This window comes from Ailuropoda melanoleuca, chromosome 4 (assembly GCF_002007445.2).
Source record: "Ailuropoda melanoleuca isolate Jingjing chromosome 4, ASM200744v2, whole genome shotgun sequence".
Taxonomy (NCBI): domain Eukaryota; kingdom Metazoa; phylum Chordata; class Mammalia; order Carnivora; family Ursidae; genus Ailuropoda; species Ailuropoda melanoleuca.
The window spans coordinates 8,831,389-8,851,311 of NC_048221.1; the positions used below are offsets into that span (position 1 = coordinate 8,831,389).

At 50.5% G+C, this 19,923-nt stretch overlaps 2 protein-coding genes across 2 annotated transcripts; one reads left to right on the plus strand and one right to left on the minus strand.

Annotated features, from left to right (window-relative positions):
- Nucleotides 1–414: 414 nt before the first annotated feature.
- On the minus strand, nucleotides 415–2,310 carry GADD45GIP1 (GADD45G interacting protein 1). The gene is made up of 2 exons (XM_034657859.1): nucleotides 1,932–2,310; nucleotides 415–777 (listed from the first exon to the last, which is right to left on the minus strand). Exons 1-2 carry the CDS (start codon nucleotides 2,279–2,281, stop codon nucleotides 459–461), a joined length of 669 nt encoding a protein of 222 aa, XP_034513750.1. The 5' UTR covers nucleotides 2,282–2,310; the 3' UTR covers nucleotides 415–458.
- Nucleotides 2,311–15,202: 12,892 nt separating this feature from the next.
- On the plus strand, nucleotides 15,203–18,184 carry DAND5 (DAN domain BMP antagonist family member 5). Its single transcript, XM_002920985.1, has 2 exons — nucleotides 15,203–15,529; nucleotides 17,939–18,184. Exons 1-2 carry the CDS (start codon nucleotides 15,203–15,205, stop codon nucleotides 18,182–18,184), a joined length of 573 nt encoding a protein of 190 aa, XP_002921031.1.
- Nucleotides 18,185–19,923: the final 1,739 nt, after the last annotated feature.

Genomic DNA, 19,923 nt, shown 5'->3' on the forward strand with positions numbered 1-19,923 from the left:
AGAAGGGGCAGAGTGGTCTGTCAGCCTCTGCAGGTTGGGGCTTCCAGTGTCTCCACACCCACCTTGAGGCTATCTCGTTCCCAGGCAGTGGGCCCCAGCCCCAACTTAGCCTTGGAAGGGCTGCTTCTCCCTACCCCCCACCATCACCACTGCAGTCTGTTTTGGCTACACTTCCCCCCCTAGTAATTGGCTAATTACAGGAGATTAATGTTGGTAAACAGAAGCCTTCTTCTCCTCTGCCATCTGCTCCTCCATTATTTCCCCCACTGCATCCCCCTTTCTCCCCATGAAGCGCCGGTTAGTCGGCATGGCCTAGAATCCTCAAGTAAGCAGAGCCAGGAAGGGTGGGGGATTCCCTGGCCCCAGATGTTGGGGGGCCCAGGAAGGGGCATGATGCCAGAGGACACAGAGCTCTCCAGGGCTGGGGCTGTCAGCAGATTTTATTGCAAGAGGCTAGCTCAGGAACTGGGTGCCATAGAGGCTGCCGAGTCTTGGGCTGCGGCAGCAGCCAGTGCAGCAGCTCGTGCCTCCTTCTTCTGTCTTTGTTTCTCCTCCTTGAGGCGTTTGCGCTGCTGCTTCTCCAGGTCCTGTAGCAGCTCCTGGAAGCGGGCACTCCTCGGGTCCACGTGGTAGCCCAGGCGTTCCTGGGCCTCAGCCTGCAGTAGGGCCCGCCGCTCCTTGTCTGCCTGCTCCTTCTCCCTGCGCTCCTGCTGCTGCCGCCGCCAGTTCTCAATCATCTGTGGCATCTTAGCCATTCTCTCTGCAATGAGCTGCTCTCTGCAGGGGAGGGTAGAGTGGTGAAGACAGCAACACCCAGCCAGAAAAGGAACACCCGTCCACCCACAGCCCGCCCCCTAGTCTGCCCACATTCCGACTCCCCAAGCTCCCTCAACAGACGTGAAAAACCGGGAAGAAGTGGTGGTCATTAAAATGGTCAGGTAAAGTCCCAGACAAGTGAAGTAACAGGCAGGAGAGATGAATTAACTTGTGTGTGACCTTGAGCACAAGAGAGCTAACCTCCTCGGAGACTCCCGAGTCATCTCAGCAATTCACTGAGCTGTCTGCTGAGCCATCCGAGAGCTGCAGACCATATGGCCGTTCCCAAAGCACACACTTTCATCCTGCAGACATCACTGAGCACCTACTGTATGCCAGGCCCAGTTGTAAAGGCAAGAAATGGACTGGACCTTTCCCTCCAATTCTACAAGTCTGTAGGTGCCAGTCACAGCCCCATTTTAAGGATTAGAAACGTGAAGCTGAAAGATCTAAAGCCCCCATGGCAGCTGGAATGGGGCAGAGACTGGGGTTCACATTCCAGCTCCACTGTTTACTACCTGGGTGACTGGACAAGTGACTCCACAAACTCCCAGGCTTTGGTTTTTCATCTCTAAAATGAGGGCAATCCCCTCTTCCTCTTGGAGTTATTGTGAGGACAAGAACAATGAAAAGCAGGAACACACTTGGCCTGCTCCCCCAACTTGCCTGCCCGCCAGGAAGTGGCACCATCCTGATGTTCCTGGTCTTGCATCTTCAAGTCTAATCCTTCAGACCTGTCTCCAAGTCTGACCTCTGCCCTTGACTCCAGGCCCCATCACCTCCCACTCTTCTCCAGCTACACTGATCTGGCAGTTCCTTAAAGCATCTTCCTACCTTAGGGTCTTTGCACCAGCTGTTCAGGAACACTCCCTAAGATCTCCCCATGGCTATGTGTGGTCATTCAGGTCTCTGAGGATCACGTCCTTAAGAGCTCCGAGGTCTCACAAACCAAACCCGTTCTCTGGCGCACACATCTTCCACCCAGTTTATCTTCCTAATGGTTCACTGCCGCCATCTGAAATTATCTTGTTCTCTGCTATGTGCTCAGCACCTGCGACAACGCCTTGCACGCAGGTCCTCAGCCCACAGCCCCGCGCCTGCCCGACCGCACACACCTGGCCTGATGCTTCTGCTCCTTCGCCAGCTGCTGCACCCGCAGCGACTCCTGCATGGCCGCCAGGCTCGGGCACCATTCTCGCTCCTCAGCCTCCAGTTCGCGCAGCTGCTCCCGCGACGGCCACAGCGAACCGGCGGCCACCCCGGAGGCGGCGCCGTGCCGCGCGAACTGCTTGGCTGCGTAGCGCGGCCCCAGCTGCCAGCGCGGGGTCAGCGGGTTGTCTGGGTCCGGCCACCAAGGCCCTGGCGCGCGGCGTGGGGGTGGCGGCGCCCGGTAGTCACGGGAGCCCCGGCCCAGGGTCGCCGGCAACTCTAGCAAGATGCGTGCCCGTCGTACGGGGGCCGCCATCTTGGCTCTACGGGGTCCTCGTGGGCCGGCAGGGCTGGCCACAGCACTGCCTGCGCGCGAGGTCCGACGGCAGCGTGGGCGGGGCGAGGGAAGTCCCTGCTGACTCAGTTCCGCGCAGGGGACCCTTCGAAGGGGGAATAAACGTTTATATACCTTCAAGTATAATTTAAAATTTTATTTTACAGTTATTTATTAAAATCTCATTAAATTTTAATTTTATACATTTAAAGTAGCACTTTTTTTAAAAAAGATTTTATTTATTCATTTGACAGAGAGAGACACAGCCAGCAAGAGAGGGAACACAAGCAGGGGGAGTGGGGGAGGAAGAAGCAGGCTCACAGCGGAGGAGCCCGATGTGGGGCTCGATCCCAGAACGCCAGGATCACGCCCTGAGCCGAAGGCAGACGCTTAACCGCTGTGTCACCCAGGTGCCGCACTTGTTTTTTTTTTAATTTTAAAATTTAAATGGCTAGGGGCGCCTGGGTGGCTCAGTCGTTAGCGTCTGCCTTCGGCTCAGGGCGTGATCCTGGCGTTCTGGGATCGAGCCCCACATCGGGCTCCTCCGCTGTGAGCCTGCTTCTTCCTCCCCCACTCCCCCTGCTTGTGTTCCCTCTCTTGCTGGCTGTGTCTCTCTCTGTCAAATGAATAAATAAAATCTTAAAAAATTTTTTTAAATGTCTAAGTTCTGAACAAATATTTAAAAACTTAAATATTACTTCAGTTTGAAGTTTAATCTACATATTACTTTATATTTTATTTTTACACATTACTTTATATTTTAAATATTTAGAATCTTTTTAAGATGTTTGCTAAAATATTTAAATTACATTTAAAATACTTGAATATTGTTCATGATATTAAATATTTATTTTTATGCTTTATTTTATGCTTTTCAATTCGACTTTTTTATTTTAAGGAATTATTTAAAATCTTACCTAGACAATTTTAAATATTTAAATTTCTACTTAAAATATTTAAAGTTGTATGATTATTTAAGATATTTATGTAGACATTTTGTTTTAAATTTTATTATAAACATTTTGTTACTTTATGCCTTTTAATTTTTTTCACATTTAAAAATATTTACAAGGTGCAGCAATTAAACAGTATTTTTTAAAAACAGGATTTCAGCTTTAAAAAGGAAGGAAATTCTGTCTCATGCTATAACATGGATGAACCTGGAAGACATTATGCTGAGTGAAATAAGCCAGTCACAAAAGGACAAAAATCATGTGATTCCACTTATCTGTGGTCTTTGGAATAGCCAAATTCAGAGACAGAAAGTAGGATGGTGGTTGGCAGGGGCAGAGGAGACAAAGAATGGGAGTTAGCGTTTAATAGAGTTCCTGTTTGAGAAGGTGAAAAAGTTCTGGAGATGCACAGTGATAATGGTTACACAACAACGTGAATGTGCTTAATAGCACTGAACAGTACACTTAAAAATGATCAAAATGCTATGTTTTATGTCACATATATTTTATCTCACACACGCGCGCACACACACACACACACGAACTGCAGTGTCCTGGGTGAACTAGGAAGCCCGGAGAAGAATGTTCATAATTTATCACCACAGCACATCTACCATCTGTGTCAATCCCAAGCTGGAAACAGCCGGCCCCTGAGTCCATTGACAGCAGAACGGAGACCTAAATTTTGATGTTTCAACCAACAGAATACAGCACAGGAATGGAAGAGCAGAAATTAAAGCTGTGTGTAATCTCAACGTGAGTGATTCTCAGGGACATCATTTGCAACAAAGAAGGCAGGGCCCAAGTGATTCCTTTTCTTTTTTTTTTTTTTTTTTTTAAAGTTTTTTTTTTTTTTTTTTTTTTTGACAGAGATAGAGACANAACACAAGCAGGGGGAGTGGGAGAGGAAGAAGCAGGCTCATAGCGGAGGAGCCTGATGTGGGGCGATCCCATAACGCCGGGATCACGCCCTGAGCCGAAGGCAGACGCCTAACCGCTGTGCCACCCAGGCGCCCCAAGTGATTCCTTTTCATAAGGGAAAGTTTTTCACTGCGTAAAGTTTACACAAATTGTCCTTTTTATGTAAAATGGAAAAATTCTGGTGTCATTATGGATGCACACCTTTAGGGATAAAGGATAAAGGCAAGGCAGCGATCATTCTGGAAATCAAGATGGGACACTGGTGGGGATGAGGGAACATCTGGGTAGTGGTCACGTGGCAGGGGGAAGAGGGTCACTTGGTAACAGGTCATTGAGCCTGACAGTCCTGTTCTGTTTGATTTTCTCCAAGTGGACTGTATTTAATGCTATTTCTTTAAAAAAAATTATTTGTCGGAGAGACAGCGAGCACGAGAAGGGGGGGGGCAGACAGAGAAGCAGGCTCCGCACTGAGCAAAGAGCCCAAGGTGGGACTTGATCCCAGGACCCTGGGATTGTGACCTGAGCCGAAGGCAGACGCTTAACTGACTGAGCCACCCAGGCGTCCCTAATGTTATTTCTTGATCTGGGCCACAGGGGTGCCTGAGTTATAATTATTCTGTAAACTGCATATGTGTGGGCTGCATACTTTCCTGTGGATTTATTATACTTTGTAAGTGAAAAAAATAAAAATACAAGCAACAAAAAGGATTACAGTGAGCAGTCGTACTCCCACCTGTCTCCCATACCCCCTCTCCTGACCCCTGCCTGAGCTCCTCCCCTGACTTGTGTTAGTTTCTCATGTATCCTAGAGCATTGCTTTAGACATTGCCATTTACAGTGGTAACGAATTATTTTGCAAGGACAGATGAATACAGTCACCTACGTCATCACCCAGAGTTAACAGATATTAACACTTTGGCTAGATTGCTTCAGATCTTTTTTGTTTAATGGAAATATAGTTGACATACAATATTATATTAGTTTCAGGTGTTCAACGTAGTGATGTGACAATTACATACATTACAAAATGCTCACCACGGTAAGTGTAGTCACCATCTGTCACGATACAATGTTATTACAATATTGTTGACTATGTTCTCTATGCTGTACTTGTCATCCCTGTGACTTTGTTTTATAACTGGAAGTTTGTACCTCTTAACCCCCTTCACCTATTTTGCCCATCCCTCCACCCCCTCCCCTCAGGTACCCACCTTCAGATCCTTTTTTTAAAAAACTCCTTTTATTTTATTTTATTTTTTAAAAAGATCTTATTTATTTATTTGACAGAGAGAGCGAAAAAGCACAAGCAGGGCGAACAGCAGAGGGAGAGGGAGAAGCAGGTTTCCCGCCGAGCAGGGAGCCCTACACGGGGCTCGATCCCAGGACTCCGGGATCATGACCTGAGCTGAAGGCAGATGCTTAACCATCTGAGCCATGCAGGTGCCCCTAAAAAACTCCTTTAAGTAAAACTTGCCCCCTACTATGAAAGCCTCCAATGACAGTAAGGCCTCCACCTACAAATGCCACCCCTTTCCCTCCCCACCCTTGTAGGAGGAACAATTATTTTGAAATTAGCTCATTCTTCTAGGACCAGACCAAACTTTACGCATTTGCTACTTATCTTGAAAACAATATGCAATATATATTTTATTTTTTTAAGATTTTATTTATTTGAGAGAGTGAGAGCAAGAGAGAGAGAGCACAAGCAGGGGGAAGAGGTAAAGGGAGAGGGAGAAGCAGACTCCTCGCCGAGCAGGGAGCCCAATCTGGGACTGGATCCCAGGACCCTGAGATCATGACCTGAGCCGAAGGCAGACGCTTCACCGACTGAGCCACCCAGGTGCCCGCAATATATATTTTTAAACAATTTACATTAACAGTATTCTGAACGTATTAGATTGCAATTTCCCTCCCTCAGCTTCATGCTTTCCAGGTGTTTGCACACGGATCCCTGGAGATTTATTGTACCTGCTGTGAGGCTGGTTTTCACACTGTGGGTCAGGGGCCATTATTGACTCAGGAAATCAATGAAGTGGGTTGTGACTAGCATTTATTTATTTATTTCCAGGTTTACAATTAAGGGAGGAATGGTTCATAGAAAACTTTTTATTTCAAAAATTATTTAAAAAATTGTGACAATGGGGCGCCTGGGTGGCACAGCGGTTAAGCATCTGCCTTCGGCTCAGGGTGTGATCCCGGCGTTGTGGGATCGAGCCCCACATCAGGCTCCTCTGCTATGAGCCTGCTTCTTCCTCTCCCACTCCCCCTGCTTGTGTTCCCTCTCTCACTGGCTGTCTGTCTCTGTCGAATAAATAAATAAAATCTTTAAAAAATAAAAAATAAAAAAAATTGTGGCAAAACAACACACAAAATTTACCCTCATCATCATTTTATTTTATTTATTTATTTATTTATTTATTTATTTATTTATTTTTAAAGATTTTACTTACTTATTTAACAGAAAGAGACAGCCAGCGACAGAGGGAACACAAGCAGGGGGAGTGGGAGAGGAAGAAGCAGGCTCATAGCAGAGGAGCCTTGATGTGGGGCTCGAACCCATAACGCCGGGATCACGCCCTGAGCCGAAGGCAGACACTCAATGACTGAGCCACCCAGGCGCCCCGCCTCGTCATCATTTTTTTTTAAAGATTTCATTTATTTATTTGACAGAGATAGAGACAGCCAGCGAGAGAGGGAACACAAGCAGGGAGGGTGGGAGAGGAAGAAGCAGGNGGGTGGGAGAGGAAGAAGCAGGCTCATAGCAGAGGAGCCTGATGTTGGGCTCGATCCCATAACGCTGGGATCACGCCCTGAGCCGAAGGCAGCTCGTTATCATTTTAAAGTGCACTGTTCAGTGGCAGTAAGCACATCCACACTGTTGTGCAATCATTACCACCATCCAGCTGGAGAACTTTGTCATCTTGCAACACAGAAACTGTCCCTGTTAAACACTAACTCCTCATTCTTCCCTCCCCCAGCCGCTGGCACCCACCATTCTATCTCTGTCTCAATGAATTTGATGACTCTAGGGACTTCATATAAGGAGACTCATACAATATTTGCCCTTTTGTGACTGGCTTATTTCACTTAGCCCAATGCCCTCAATAATGTCCCCATTGTAGCATGTATTAGAATTTCCTTCCATTTCAAGACTCAATGACATTCCATCATATGTATTTACCACATTTCGTTAACTCATTCATCCACTGATGGATACCTGGGCTTCTTCCGCCTTTTGGCTGTTGTGAGTATGCTCTCATGAACACGGGTGTACAGTGATTATTTTTAATAGAAACAATAGAATAGAATAAAAATATCCGATTGTATCACATGTAGTAAGCATAAATATCCTTTGGTGAAACTTTTATTTCTGTCACATATACATGTTTGTATATACTAGTGTTCCAGTTGCAAATGATACCAACAAACCGTGCCCCAAACAACCATTTTGATGATGCTCATAGACTGTGTGAGTCAAGAATTTGGTTATCGACAATAACCAAACTATGGAAAGAGCCTGAATGTCCACCTACTAATGATCGATAAAGAAGATATGGTGTCTCTGTATATGCAATGGAATATTACTCAGCTGTCAAAAAGAACAAAATCTTGCCATTTGCAGTGATGTGGTTGGAGCTAGAGGGTATTATGCTAAGTGAAATAAGTTAGAGAAAAAAAACAAATATCATATGACTTCACTCATATGTGGAATTGAAGAAACAAAACAGATGAACATATGGGGGAGGGAGAGAGGGCAAAAACATAAGAAACTCATAAGTATAGAGAACAAATTGAGGGTCGATGTAGGGAGGTGGGTGGGGGGATGGGCTAGATGCGTGATGGGGATTGAGGAGGGCACTTGTTGTGATGAGCACTGGGTGTTGTATGTAAGTGAAGAGCCACTGAATTCTACTCCGGAACCAATATTGCACTGTGTTAACTAACTAGAATTTAAACACAATTTGGGGGGAAAAAAAAAGGAATTTGGGCAGGGCACAGTGGGGATGGTTTGTCTCCGCTCCGTGTTTTCTGCAGCCTCAGCTGGGAAGAATTTGAACTTGAATGAATTGGTGCCTGGCTACTAGAATCATCAGAAGGCATCTCCCTTCATTCATGTCTTGTCATTGATGCTGGCTGAAGTCTCAGCTGGGCTATTGGCTGAATATCTTCTACAAAGTGGTTTCTCCATGTGAGCCAGTTTGAGCTTCCTCACAAAATGGTAGCTGGGTTCCAAGTGCACAAGGCTGGAGTGCATGGCAATTTTATGACTGAATCTCAGAAGTCACATGACATCATTTCTGCTCTATGCTATTGGTGGAGCCAGTCATAAAGGTTGTCTAGGTTCAGGGCGCCTGGGTGGCTCAGTTGTTAAGCGTCTGCCTTCGGCAGGGCATGATCCCGGCGTTATGGGATCGAGCCCCACATCAGGCTCCTCTGCTGGGAGCCTGCTTCTTCCTCTCCCACTCCCTCTCTCGCTGGCTGTCTCTCTCTGTTAAATAATAAAATAAAATCTTAAAAAAAAAAAAAGATTGTCTAGGTTCAAGGGGAGGGGTCAAAGATTGTCATGCAATCAAAGGATTTTCTTTCTTTTTTTTTTAAAGCTTTTTTTTTTTTTTTTAGATTTTATTTAGTTATTTGACAGAGAGAGTGAGAGAGCACAGCAGAGGGAGCAGCAGAGGGAGAGAGGGAGAAGCAGGTTCCCCGCTGAGCAGGGAGCCTGATGCAGGGCAAAATCCCAGGACCCTGAGATCATGACCTGAGCCAAAGGCAGATGCTTAGCGAACTGAGCCACCCGGGCGCCCGCAATCAAAGGGTTTGCAACGTCACATACAAAGAATTGTATGTGGGATGGGCATACTGTTGAGGTCTCTTTGGAAAGTACATTCTGCCACCCCTGGTTCACAATATAAAGTGTATTTCTCACTGCACTTAGTTATAAAAAATAAAAGTTAAAAAGTTTCAAAAACTCTCTGCTCAATATTGTTCATGGTATGAATAAACTATTCCAGCAGGCTGTTTTGACAGACATTTGGTTCCATTTTTTCTTGATTGCAAAGATAATGCGGCAGTGAGCCTCCCCATCTGTGTCCCCCTGTGCCCACGGGGAGGTTTCCCTGGGGTGCCCAACAAGTTTTTCCCCAGGATTTGCTGAGGGACACATGGCCGGTGTGGTTGAGGTCTAAGTGAATGAGGGGACTGAGGAAGGAGGTACATTGCAGAGTAATAAACAGGGGTCCACCATGCAGGCATTATAGGCCATGGTGAGGAGTTCGGTTTTATTCCAAGGGCAATGGGGAGCCGTGGGAGTTCTTTGAGCAGAGAAGAGATGGATATGATTTATGGTTCTCCTCTGGCTGCTGAGAAGATCAGACACTGAGTAAGGCAACTTGTAGAAGCAAAAAACACATTAGGAGGTAGAAAGGGCCACGCGGTCCCTGACCTGCACTGGCCTCAGGGCCTTTGCATTACCTTTGCTGTTACTATGTCTAGAATTGTCTTCCAGGATCTTTATAGGGTGGGCTCTTTCTTGTCATTCATGTTTAACTCTGCAGTCACCTCTTGTACTTTCTTGAATCTTTGAAGAGATAGGTAATGAAGTAGAGCTGGACTTTGACTTCAAACAGCTCACAGTCTTGTGGGTGAGACACACAAATAATTATTGTGGAGGTGAAAGAAGTAATTTCCCATAATGGGGCTGATGGGCAGCCAGGTGTGGGACTTCTAAGCAGCAGTTTCCTACCAGACCAGGAAATTTGGGATCCACTCTGAGAAACACCAGTTTAGAAGCTAACAGTAGGCACGTTGATATCCAAGTCGCCTCAGCTGAGTTTCAGCCACTGGCCAGGGCTCTGCACACAGCAGGGGCCAAATGGCACTGGGATGGGGTGGGGTGGGAGTTGGGGTGGGGGGCACGGAGGGGAGGAAGTTTCTGAGGGCAGGTCTTAAATTGAAATTTTATTTAAATTAAAATTTACATAGCATAAAATTAATCATTTTAAAGATTTGTTTGCTTGAGAGAGAGACAGAGACAGAACACAGGGAGGGGCTGGGGGACAGAGAGAGAGAAACCTTAGCAGACTTCTTGCTGAGCTTGGAGCCGACACAGGGCTCCATCCCATGACTCCTAAAATTAATCATTTTAAAGTGAGCAATCCAGGGGTGCCTGAGTGGCTCAACTGGTTGAGCGTGGGACTCTTGGTTTCTGCTGAGGTCCTAATCTCAGGGCCATGAGATCAAGCCCTGTGTCGGCTCTGTACTCAGGGTGGAGTCGGCTTGAGAATCTCTCTCCCTCTCTCTCTGCCCCTCCGCTCATGCTCTCTTTCTCTCTCTCAAATAAATAAATAAATAATCCAGGGGCGCCTGGTGGCACAGTCCATTAAGCATCTGATTCTTGGTTTCACGATCTTGGGGTCATGAGATCGAGTCCAGCGCGGGCTCTACGTTCAGCAAGGAGTTTGCTCAGGATTCTCTCACCCTCTCCCTCCCCCTCTGCACCTCCCCTTAAAGCATGCGCTCTTTCTCTCTCTCTCAAATTAATAAATAAATAAAAACTATAAAAAAAATAAAGTGAACAATCCAGTGGCATTTAGCACGTTCAGTGTGTGCAACGAGCGCCTCTGTCTAGTTCTGGGGCATTTCCATCACCCCGAAGGGACGTTCCATCCCCATTAACAATCACTCTCCTTTACCCTCCCGCCCAGTTCCAGGCAACCAGTAATCTACTTTCTGTGTCTACGGATTTGTCTAATTCTGGACATTTCGTATAAACGGAGTCATTTGTGACCCTTTGTATCTGGATTCTTTTTCTTTTCTTTTTAATATTTTATTTATTTATTTGACAGAGAGAGAGAGACACAGCGAGAGAGGGAACACAAGCAGGGGGAGTGGGAGAGGGAGAACCAGGCTCCCAGAGAGGAGCATGGAGCCCGACGCGGGGCTCGATCCCAGGACTCTGGGATCACGCTGTGAGCCGAAGGCAGACACTTAATGACTGAGCCACCCAGGCGCCCCTGGATTCTTTTTCTTAGCGTGCTTTCAAGGTTCATCCATACTGTAACATGTATCAGTCCTTGCTGGACTGAATTGTGTCCCCCCGGCCCACAATTCATCTGTTGAAGTGCTAACTCCCAGTACCTCAGAATGTGACCGTATTTAGAAATGGGGTCTCAAAAAAAGTAACGAAAATGAGTTCAGTACGGTGGGCCCCAACCCAGTCTGCCGGTGTCCTTCTAAAAAGAGGAACTCTGGACACAGACTCACACGGAAGGAGGACCCTGTGAAGACACAGGAAGAAGATGGCCTTCCACAAGCCAAGGAGAGAGGCCTCAGAAAACAAACTAACAAGGGTGACCCCTTGATCTCAGATTCCTAGGCTCCAGAACCGTGAGAAGATAAATTTCTGTTTATGAAGGCTCCTCGTCCCCGGTCCTCTGTTACGGCAGCCCAAGCAAATTACTATGAACTTCATTCCTTTTTTACAGCTGAACGATATTCCATTGTGGGGATTTTTTTTTTTTTTTTGGTAGTAGCAAGATGGAAAATAGCACAGATGTCCAAATATGGAGGGCCGGTTAAGGAAACTACTAACTAGCCACAGGATGGAACACTAGGCAGATGTTAAAAAGAAGGAAGGTGCTTGTGGGGCGCCTGGGTGGCTCAGTGGGTTAAGCGCCTGCCTTCAGCTCGGGTCATGATCCCAGGGTCCTAGGATCGAGCCCCGCATTGGTCTTCCTGCTCAGCGGGGATCTTGCTTTTCCCTCTCCCTCTGCTTCTTCCCCCTCTGCTTGTGCTCTCCCTCTCTCTCAAAAGAAGGAAAAGGAGAAGAAGAAGGAGAAGAAGGAGGAAAGAAAAGAAAAAGAATGAAGGTGCTCTATAGATCATGGTTCTCAGAGTTTGGTACCCAGGCCAGCAGCACCATCACCCCCTGGGAACTTGTTAGAAATGCAGGTTCTCAGGCTTCAGCCCATACTCTACAGTGAGCCCTCCAGGTGACACGGACGCATTGCTGAAGTATGAGACCCACTGGTGTATATGGCCATACTGACACCCTAGGGGTTCACAGCAGCCCCAGCGTGGTTTTTAAAAACACCAATGCCTGGATCCCATCCCCAGAGATCCCACTGTAATTGATCTGGAGCACAGGTCTGGGAAGGCATTACCCAATTAGAAATGACTCTCACGGGCAGCTGGGAATGCGAACCACTGATACGGAGCAAACTCCCAGAAAGAGGAAGTGCAAACGAGTCATGTCCCAGATGGTTCGTTGCAGGACTGATGATGATGGTGAAAAACCGGGTAATGGAAAAATAAATTTGGGGTCTACATGTGCAGCAGAATACTCTTCAGAGTGGAAATGAAGGAATATGAAGTGGAGGACAGATGAAAGTTAAAAGGATATATAGATTATGATACCATGTATATTAAATTTAAAACAACAAAACAATTTTATGTATCTGAATAGACGCACATGCAGTAAAGCTATAAATACAGGCATGGGAATTAAAATTGGTCAATTCAGGAATTAGGAACAAGGATAGAGCCAGTTTCTCTCATATCTCCTATTTTAATTTTTTAATTGGGGTAATGAGCACAGGGGTGTTTGCTTTATATTTTTATCTATACTTATTTGAATGCCTGAAATAATTCACTTAAAAAGCAAGGGGAAGACCAATGGTCTAGATTGCTTTCATTTGTACTTTTTTTCTTAAGTTTCCTTTTGTATACTTAAAACAATTTTTAAAAAAGATTTTATGTGTTTGTCAGAGAGAGAGAGAGAGAGCAAGCAGGGGAAGCAACAGGCAGAGGGAGAAGCAGGCTCCCCGCTGAGCAAGGAGCCCAACGTGGGAGTCGATTCCAGGACCCCGGGGAGCATGACCTGAGCCAAATGCAGACGCTTAACCCACTGAGCCACCCAGGTGGCCCAAAACATTTTTTTTAAGTAGGCTCCACACCCAGCATGTAGCCCACTGTGGGGCTTGAACTCATAGACCCTGAGATCAAGACCTGAGCTGAGATCAAGAGTTGGAAACCTAACCGAGCCACCCAGGCAGCCTAAAACAATGTTTAAACTCTAAAGTGAAGCCCCTCCCCAAAAGGAAAGTCTTGCTGCTCTTTTCAACATGGAAATACAAATGCAAGTAAAGCGTAGCTGTAAATTCTTATCCTCCTCCCACAAAAGGTCAGCACATAATAGACGTCTAGTTCTTTTTTTTAAAACTTAATTTTTCTTGGTTATCTTTCCAGGTAAAAAGGAGCTTCCTTAGCCCTGCACCATGGTGTAGTATTATGGGATTATGCCTGGTGAGTCTGGAGAACAGTGAGGAGGCCACATGTGGCTGGAGGGAGAGAGAGGGGGAGAGGGTGGGAAAGCTGAGGGTGGGATGGTGGTGATAGGAGCAGACGGGGCGATGTCTATGGGCTGCAGTGAGGACTTGGGCTGTTACCCCGGGTGAGGTGGGAGCCCTGGAAGGTTCTGAGCAGAGGAGAAAAGTGCCTGGACACAAGGGCTCATGGGCGCCTTCCGGCTGTTGGAGGGACTGGACTTTGGGGACAGGTGGTGGGAGCTGGAGCACCGGGGTGGAGGGACCGTACTGGTTCAAGTGGGACATAATGGCTGTGTCCGGGTGGGGGACCGAGAGAGGAGTGAGAAGTGGATGGATTCTAGGTAGATTCTGAAGCAGGCGGGACTTGCTGTCAGATCAGATTGGGGAAGGGGGGCAGTCAGAGAAAGAGAGGGGTCAGCAGTGCTCCAAAGTTTGGGGTCTTAGCACCTGGCAGGAGCTGCCATCAAATGGGTCTAGAGGACAGCGGGAGGGCGGGTTGGGGGACTCTCAGGAGCCCAGGTGTAGCGGGGTGAGTGGGAAGCACCCTTGCACCTCCAGCTGTTAGCCGTCCTGGGTACTGCCGCCGCGCAGTCCCTAGAGCAGCCGCCAGAGGGCGAGCGAGCCCCATCGCCCTCCGCAGCTCCGCGCGGCGCGGGAAGGGCGGACCCCACCGCTTCCCACGGCCCTACCGCCGGCAGCTCCTCGCCTAGGTGCGAAATGCGGACGACGGAGGGGCAGGGTACGGTTCGGACTCCCCCAGGCATCCCCGGGGCTCCAAATCCTGGAACGCGGCTCCCACCCTCTTCATGTGTTTCCAGCACTGCTGCCTCCACCCCCCACCAGGCTGTTCCCACCACCTCCAACACCACCTCAAGGCTCTGAAAAATGTCACCTCCTCAGGGAGGCCTTCTCTGACCACCCTGGGGGCAGAAGCCCCCGCCCTGACACCTGTAAGACACATCCTATTTAAATAACTTCTTAACCCTGAAGGCTCTGAAATAATCTTGTCTTGCCTGTTTTCTGCGCTCCGTGTTAAATCCACAGTGAGGACCCATTTCTGTCTTGCCCCCCTGTATCTGGGGGTTCAGAATGATGCCTGGCCTCTAACAGGTGCTAAAGGAAAAACAGCTATAATGGTGTTAATCATAGTCTATTCGTGGTTCTATTCTAAGCTGTTTTGGGGTCCTCAGAGCAAACCCACCAGGTAGGGAGTGTTAAAAACACATTACATAGATCTCCATAACAGAAGAGAGAGCTGTGGCCCAGAGTGGTTAAGGGGGTTGACAGAGGTTGCACAGCCAGAAAGTTGCAATGTGGAGGCTGAAACCCGAGAAGTCTGGCTGCAGTGTCTGGTTTTGCCAACTGGATGGACAGTGCCCTGCACCTGGGAAGAAGCCCCTCAGAGCTTCCAGGCATTGTGTCCCTGAGCCCTGGTTCAAGTCACGCCTTTCCCCGGTCCCCACAGCCCACCCACCCACAGACCCAGCCCCCAGATCCCTGCCAGGCTGGGGGGAGGGGTGGGAACTCAGCAGGCCTCAGTTTATTTTCCTCCCCACTGTGGGTTTGCAGAGGCATTTCCCGAGCTGCCCAGCTTGGGGGCAAGCCATTAAAAGCAGGTCCGAAGGGCCGAGACTCCACTCACCAGACAGCAGGGTTGACTGCCCAGAACCCTGAGCCCAGTCCCAGACTGACTGACAGACGGACGGATGTTCCCCAGCCATCTGACCGCTCTCCTGAGCCTGCTCAGTGGGGCCCAGCTGCACACAGGCTCCGGGAGGCCTGGACCCCTGGGTCCCTCATCTCAGCTCTGGGCTGCCACCAATCAGACCCAGGCTCTGGGCCAAGGGACCCTCGGCTCCCAGGTACAATCTTCTGCCCTCAGCAGCTGGAAGGCCTTCTTGGGCTTGCAGAAAACTGGGCTGCTGGGGAGAGGTAGCCTGCATCACGGGCAGGAGGTGGCCCGCACCGTGTCTCTGCCACTGGACCCGCAGGAAGTGGCCCAGGAGACGTGCAAGGCTGTGCCGTACACCCAGGTGAGGGTGGGTGAGGGAAGGGTGGGGGAGTTCCAGCATGGGCGGAGAGCATGGATTGTGGCCCTGCCCAGATCTGGGGTCAAGCCTCGAATCCTCCATCTAAATGCCTCCTCTCCTCAGTTTCCTGTCTTATAAAATGGGGCATAAGCCTCTCCTACCCAACCATGCAGTTTACCTCCATCCTGGTCTCCCACCCAAGTCTGTTCTTCCACTGAATGGCCAGAGGGCACCCGTGAATACCTGAGTCACATTCCCTCCCTCCTCCACTCAGAACCCTCCATGGCTCCCACTTTACTCAGAGCAAAAGCCACTTCCTTCCCAAGGCCCAGAAGGCCCTGCACCCTCTGCCTGTCACCTCCCTGACCTCGCCTGCTCCCACTCTCCCCTCACACACTTCACTCCTGCCACACTGGCCACCTGGCTTTTTAGCTGGACACACCAATGTCACATCTCCCTTCGGGCCTTTGCACTGGCTGTTCCCTTTCGCCTCTACCATTCCCCCCCAACTCCTCAAGCATTCTGTGGCTCCTTCTCTCACCTCCTTGAGGTTTTTACTCAAACATCTTTTAAAAATGCAGCGCTTTCCACCCTGTTGCCCGTTTTCTGCTTTATTTCTCGCTGTAGAACTCATCACCTCACATATAAAGTGATTTTGTAATTGCATTGATCATGTCTCCCTCACTAGGATGTCTGCTCTACCAGGGCAGGGATTATATTAGGCCCTGATCACTTCTGTATCCCCATCTCCAGGCCTGTGAGCAGAGCCAGGCCCACAATGGGCACTCAATGTTTGTTGAATGAATAAAGGAATGAATAATAGTCTCTGTCTCCTAAGGGCTGTTGGGCAGTTGAACGAGACAGGTACGGGTATGGGCATTCAGTCAGTGCTCCATAAGAGCTGTGGGAGCTCACAGCATGTGTTTAGAGCCCCGGCTTTGGTGTCTGGAGTACCTGGCTTCAAGTTATGCCTTAACTGATGATTTCTCTCTGACCCGGGGGAAGCGGCTTCCTTTCTCTGAGCCTCACTGCCTAGCTTTGCAAAAACAGACTTAACAATAGACGTGAATTTACGCATGGTGTTTGGAGCCATGCCCTGCAAGGTATCCGTTCCCAAGACCCCTGGCTTTTTATTCATTCAGCAAATTTTCGCTGAATGCAGGAGACGTGGGGGTGACTGCGTGGCCTTGGACCAGCTACCTTGCCCTGAGTCCTGCCCCAGGCGCTCCGTACCGCCATGCACACTGCACCCAGCAGAGGGAACCCCTGGCCTGGGATCCAGCTGTGTACCCTCTCCCAGAGCTGCAGCTGCCCCAGGATGATGCAAAGACGTTCTAGGCGCGTTAGCTGCCCCTTCAGCAGCTGTGTGGCTTTAGGCGAGGGACCGCTCCAGCCTCCATCTCCTCCTCTGTAAATGGGGATCAATATGTTCCCGCTTGGAGCATTGTGGGAGGAGTGAGTTCATCGAAGGTGAGCAGCCCTGCCGGCCTGGTGTTAGGGCTCAGCAAGTGTTAGCTTTTCTTGTGATGTGCCTGTGGAGCCTAGGCCTTAAACAAAGCAGAGAACGGCCTGTCTCCAGGTAGCTTCTATTCTAGGAGAGGAACATCAAAAGAGACAGAACTATAAATTACTAGGAGCCCATGAAGAAAGAGATTGGCATACTGGGAGAGAGATCACGAGGGGGTGAGATTTCCCTTGGGGGTGCTTCCAAGGAAGGAATGAGTTGGGATCCGCTCAGGGGAGGGTGCAGGGAGGAGCTCAGGTGCAGGGGTCAGCAGGGGCAACGGGCCAGAGGTGGGCTTGCGTTTGGCATATTGGAGGAGCAGCGAAGAGGCTGGGATGGCTGGCGCAGGGGGAGGGGAGGGGGGCTGACGAGGATGGAGGTGGCAGGGTGGCAGGAGTGCAGGGTTTACACAGAGAAGGGCCGTGATCTGGGGGCGAGTCGGTAGAACCACTTAGTTGGAGGAGATCATAGGAGGAACCTTTATTGAACACTAACTGTGCGCTCAGCAGGGGGCCGAGGGCTTTCCGTTTAGCCCCCCTCCCCAGGCTCCTGTAACACCACCCCTTCCTGTCATCCATCATCCCTGGAGGTGGCGGCAGACTCCTGATGCCAATCCCCAGGCTACCTCATCATCGTCTCCTGCTTGGGAGAAGCAGCCCTTCCCTATAATAATCCTCTCTGTCGAAATGGCTAGATTGATTTCTCTTTTTCTGGCTGAACTTCCAGGATTTCACAGGTGAGGAAACAGGACCAGAGAGGTTGAGTAGCTTGCTCCGGGTCACACAGCCAGCAGATGGCGGTCAGGATCAGAATCCGGGCCTCTCGAGGGGGGGTGGAAGTGGATGGGAGCTGATTCTCCCCATTCGGGGCCCAGACTCCACTGCCCTTGACCCATCTCCCCGCCCCAGGTGCTCTCCCAGCCCGGCTGCACAGCCGTTCACCTCCGCAATCACCTCTGCTTTGGCCACTGCTCCTCCCTCTACCTTCCCAGCTCGGACCCCACTGCGCTTGTCCTCTGCAACAGCTGTGCGCCCACTCGAAAGCGCTGGACACCTGTGGTCCTGTGGTGTCGGGCGGGCAGCCCAGCCTCCCGGCGACGGGTGAAGATGTCTACTATGCTCATTGAAGGGTGTCAGTGCAGCCCGAAGGCGTGACCCGAACTTGATGGACAGACACACAGACGCGCACACCTTGGAGAGATGAGCGGAGACGTGCCCAGAGAGTTGCCGACCTGGATCATGAGCACTGGGTCTAGAGACCATGGCCACAAGGACAGCCAGACAGGGCTCCCGGGTCCTTGCCCCACTCCTGGGGACACCAGACACATCCCCAGCTGTGGGGGTGGGCCACTCACAGTCATAGCACACACTTACGCAGCCCTCGGTTTGCCTGGCCCTGCGCTAAGCGTGTGACGCGCACTACCCTGTGTCATCCTCAGAGCAGCCCAATGAGGTAGGGGTTAGTATCATCCCATTTCACAGAGAAGGAAACTGAGGCTCTAAGTAAGAGGCAGAGTCAGTCGCTCAGGTCACACAGCAGTAAGTGGCGGATCTGGCATTTGAGTCCTAGGCAGTGTGGCAACCAATTTTAACTACCGGGCTGGACCCCCTCTCGTAGAATGAAAGACACACTCCCAGCTACAGGGAGGACGGATGTTCCCACACAGACCAGGAGACACAGTGATGACCCCGTCCTTGGGACCCCAAGAAACCAAGGCAGGGAGGCCCACGGAGATGCGTGGGCTCCCCAAATCAGGGGCAGGACCTGTATGATCCCAGCTGCCCCTCCTGCCCCACCCCTTTAAGTCTCCACATAGCCCCATGCACAGCGTGGCATTAAACAGGAACCATAAAGGTTGGCCAAGCCCAGTTGTGCGTGTGCATGTGTTTGTGTGTGGGTGTGTGTGTGTTCCTTCAACTGGGGTTCCCTGGGAGCGGGTGGCCCTGTGCTGGGGTGTGGGTATCAGGGGTGCTCCCTCCTTAGCTGGGCACAGGGTCTGCCGCGCAGGAGGGCAGCCTGGCTTTGGGCGGCTGGAACCAGGGCCCTAGCAGATGGGCCCGTCTGGCACAGACGCAGGGACATGTGGCGCTGTCAGGGTTGCCTCCAAATGCCCCCCGGAGCGTGGGGTGGGGTGGGGGGGCGGCCAGGCCCCTCTCAGCCCTCTTCCTGCCTCAGGAAGGAAGGCCCCAGGTGAGGGGAGCAGAAGGAGGGGACCCGAGGAAACAGATGGGCCAGCAGGGCGTGGGAGCCTGTGACCTCTGACCCTACAGGCCTGCACAGAGGGGTGGGAACAGGCCAGGCCGCCAGCTCCCAAGGCCCCGCTCCAAGGGCCTGAGTGGGGGAGGGTCACAAGGGGCCCACAGGGGGCGCACTCTCCCGCCTCCCTCCAGGGTTCTGTGCCAAACCCCGGGCAGAGTCCGAGTGGGCAGCTCAGCCCTGGCACCGTGGGCACCCCTTTCTCTGGCAGGCACGAGGAGCCTGCTTCCCCCCCTTCAGCTGTGCCCACCTCCTGCCAGCCGGGGAGCCAGCTGGGAACCTTGGTGCCAGGGGGCCCCCGGAGTCCCTGCCCCCTCCTGGGCAGTGCCAGCCGGCCCCCACCCCCGCCCCCCAGGCCCAGTAATGGGTGGGTAATGAGTGCTGGGGGAGCGGGGGAGGGGCAAGGGATGCAGGTGCCACAGGCGCTGGCACGGGGGGCCGCTAATCAGGTTTGCCAACGCCATCTGTCACCGCGCGAGCATCTGGGGCTCAAGGTGACCCTGTCACCCTCAGTTACAATTATGAGTTTGGCATCTGTATTAAAGCCCGCCAGCCGGCCAGGCAGGGGAGGGCTGGGGTGGGCACGGGGGTGCACGGCAAGCCCTGTCCCGGGGGTCCTGTTCCCAGGGGCTGCATA

Bases quoted from the DNA above. Each gene is read 5' to 3' on its own strand.
- GADD45GIP1 (XM_034657859.1), bottom strand. From the start codon at position 2,281: ATGGCGGCCCCCGTACGACGGGCACGCATCTTGCTAGAGTTGCCGGCG. The intron at 778-1,931 runs GTGTGTGCGGTC...CCTCCCCTGCAG, and splicing joins GAGCAGAAGCATCAGGCCAG to AGAGCAGCTCATTGCAGAGA.
- DAND5 (XM_002920985.1), top strand. From the start codon at position 15,203: ATGTTCCCCAGCCATCTGACCGCTCTCCTGAGCCTGCTCAGTGGGGCC. The intron at 15,530-17,938 runs GTGAGGGTGGGT...TCCCCGCCCCAG, and splicing joins AGGCTGTGCCGTACACCCAG to GTGCTCTCCCAGCCCGGCTG.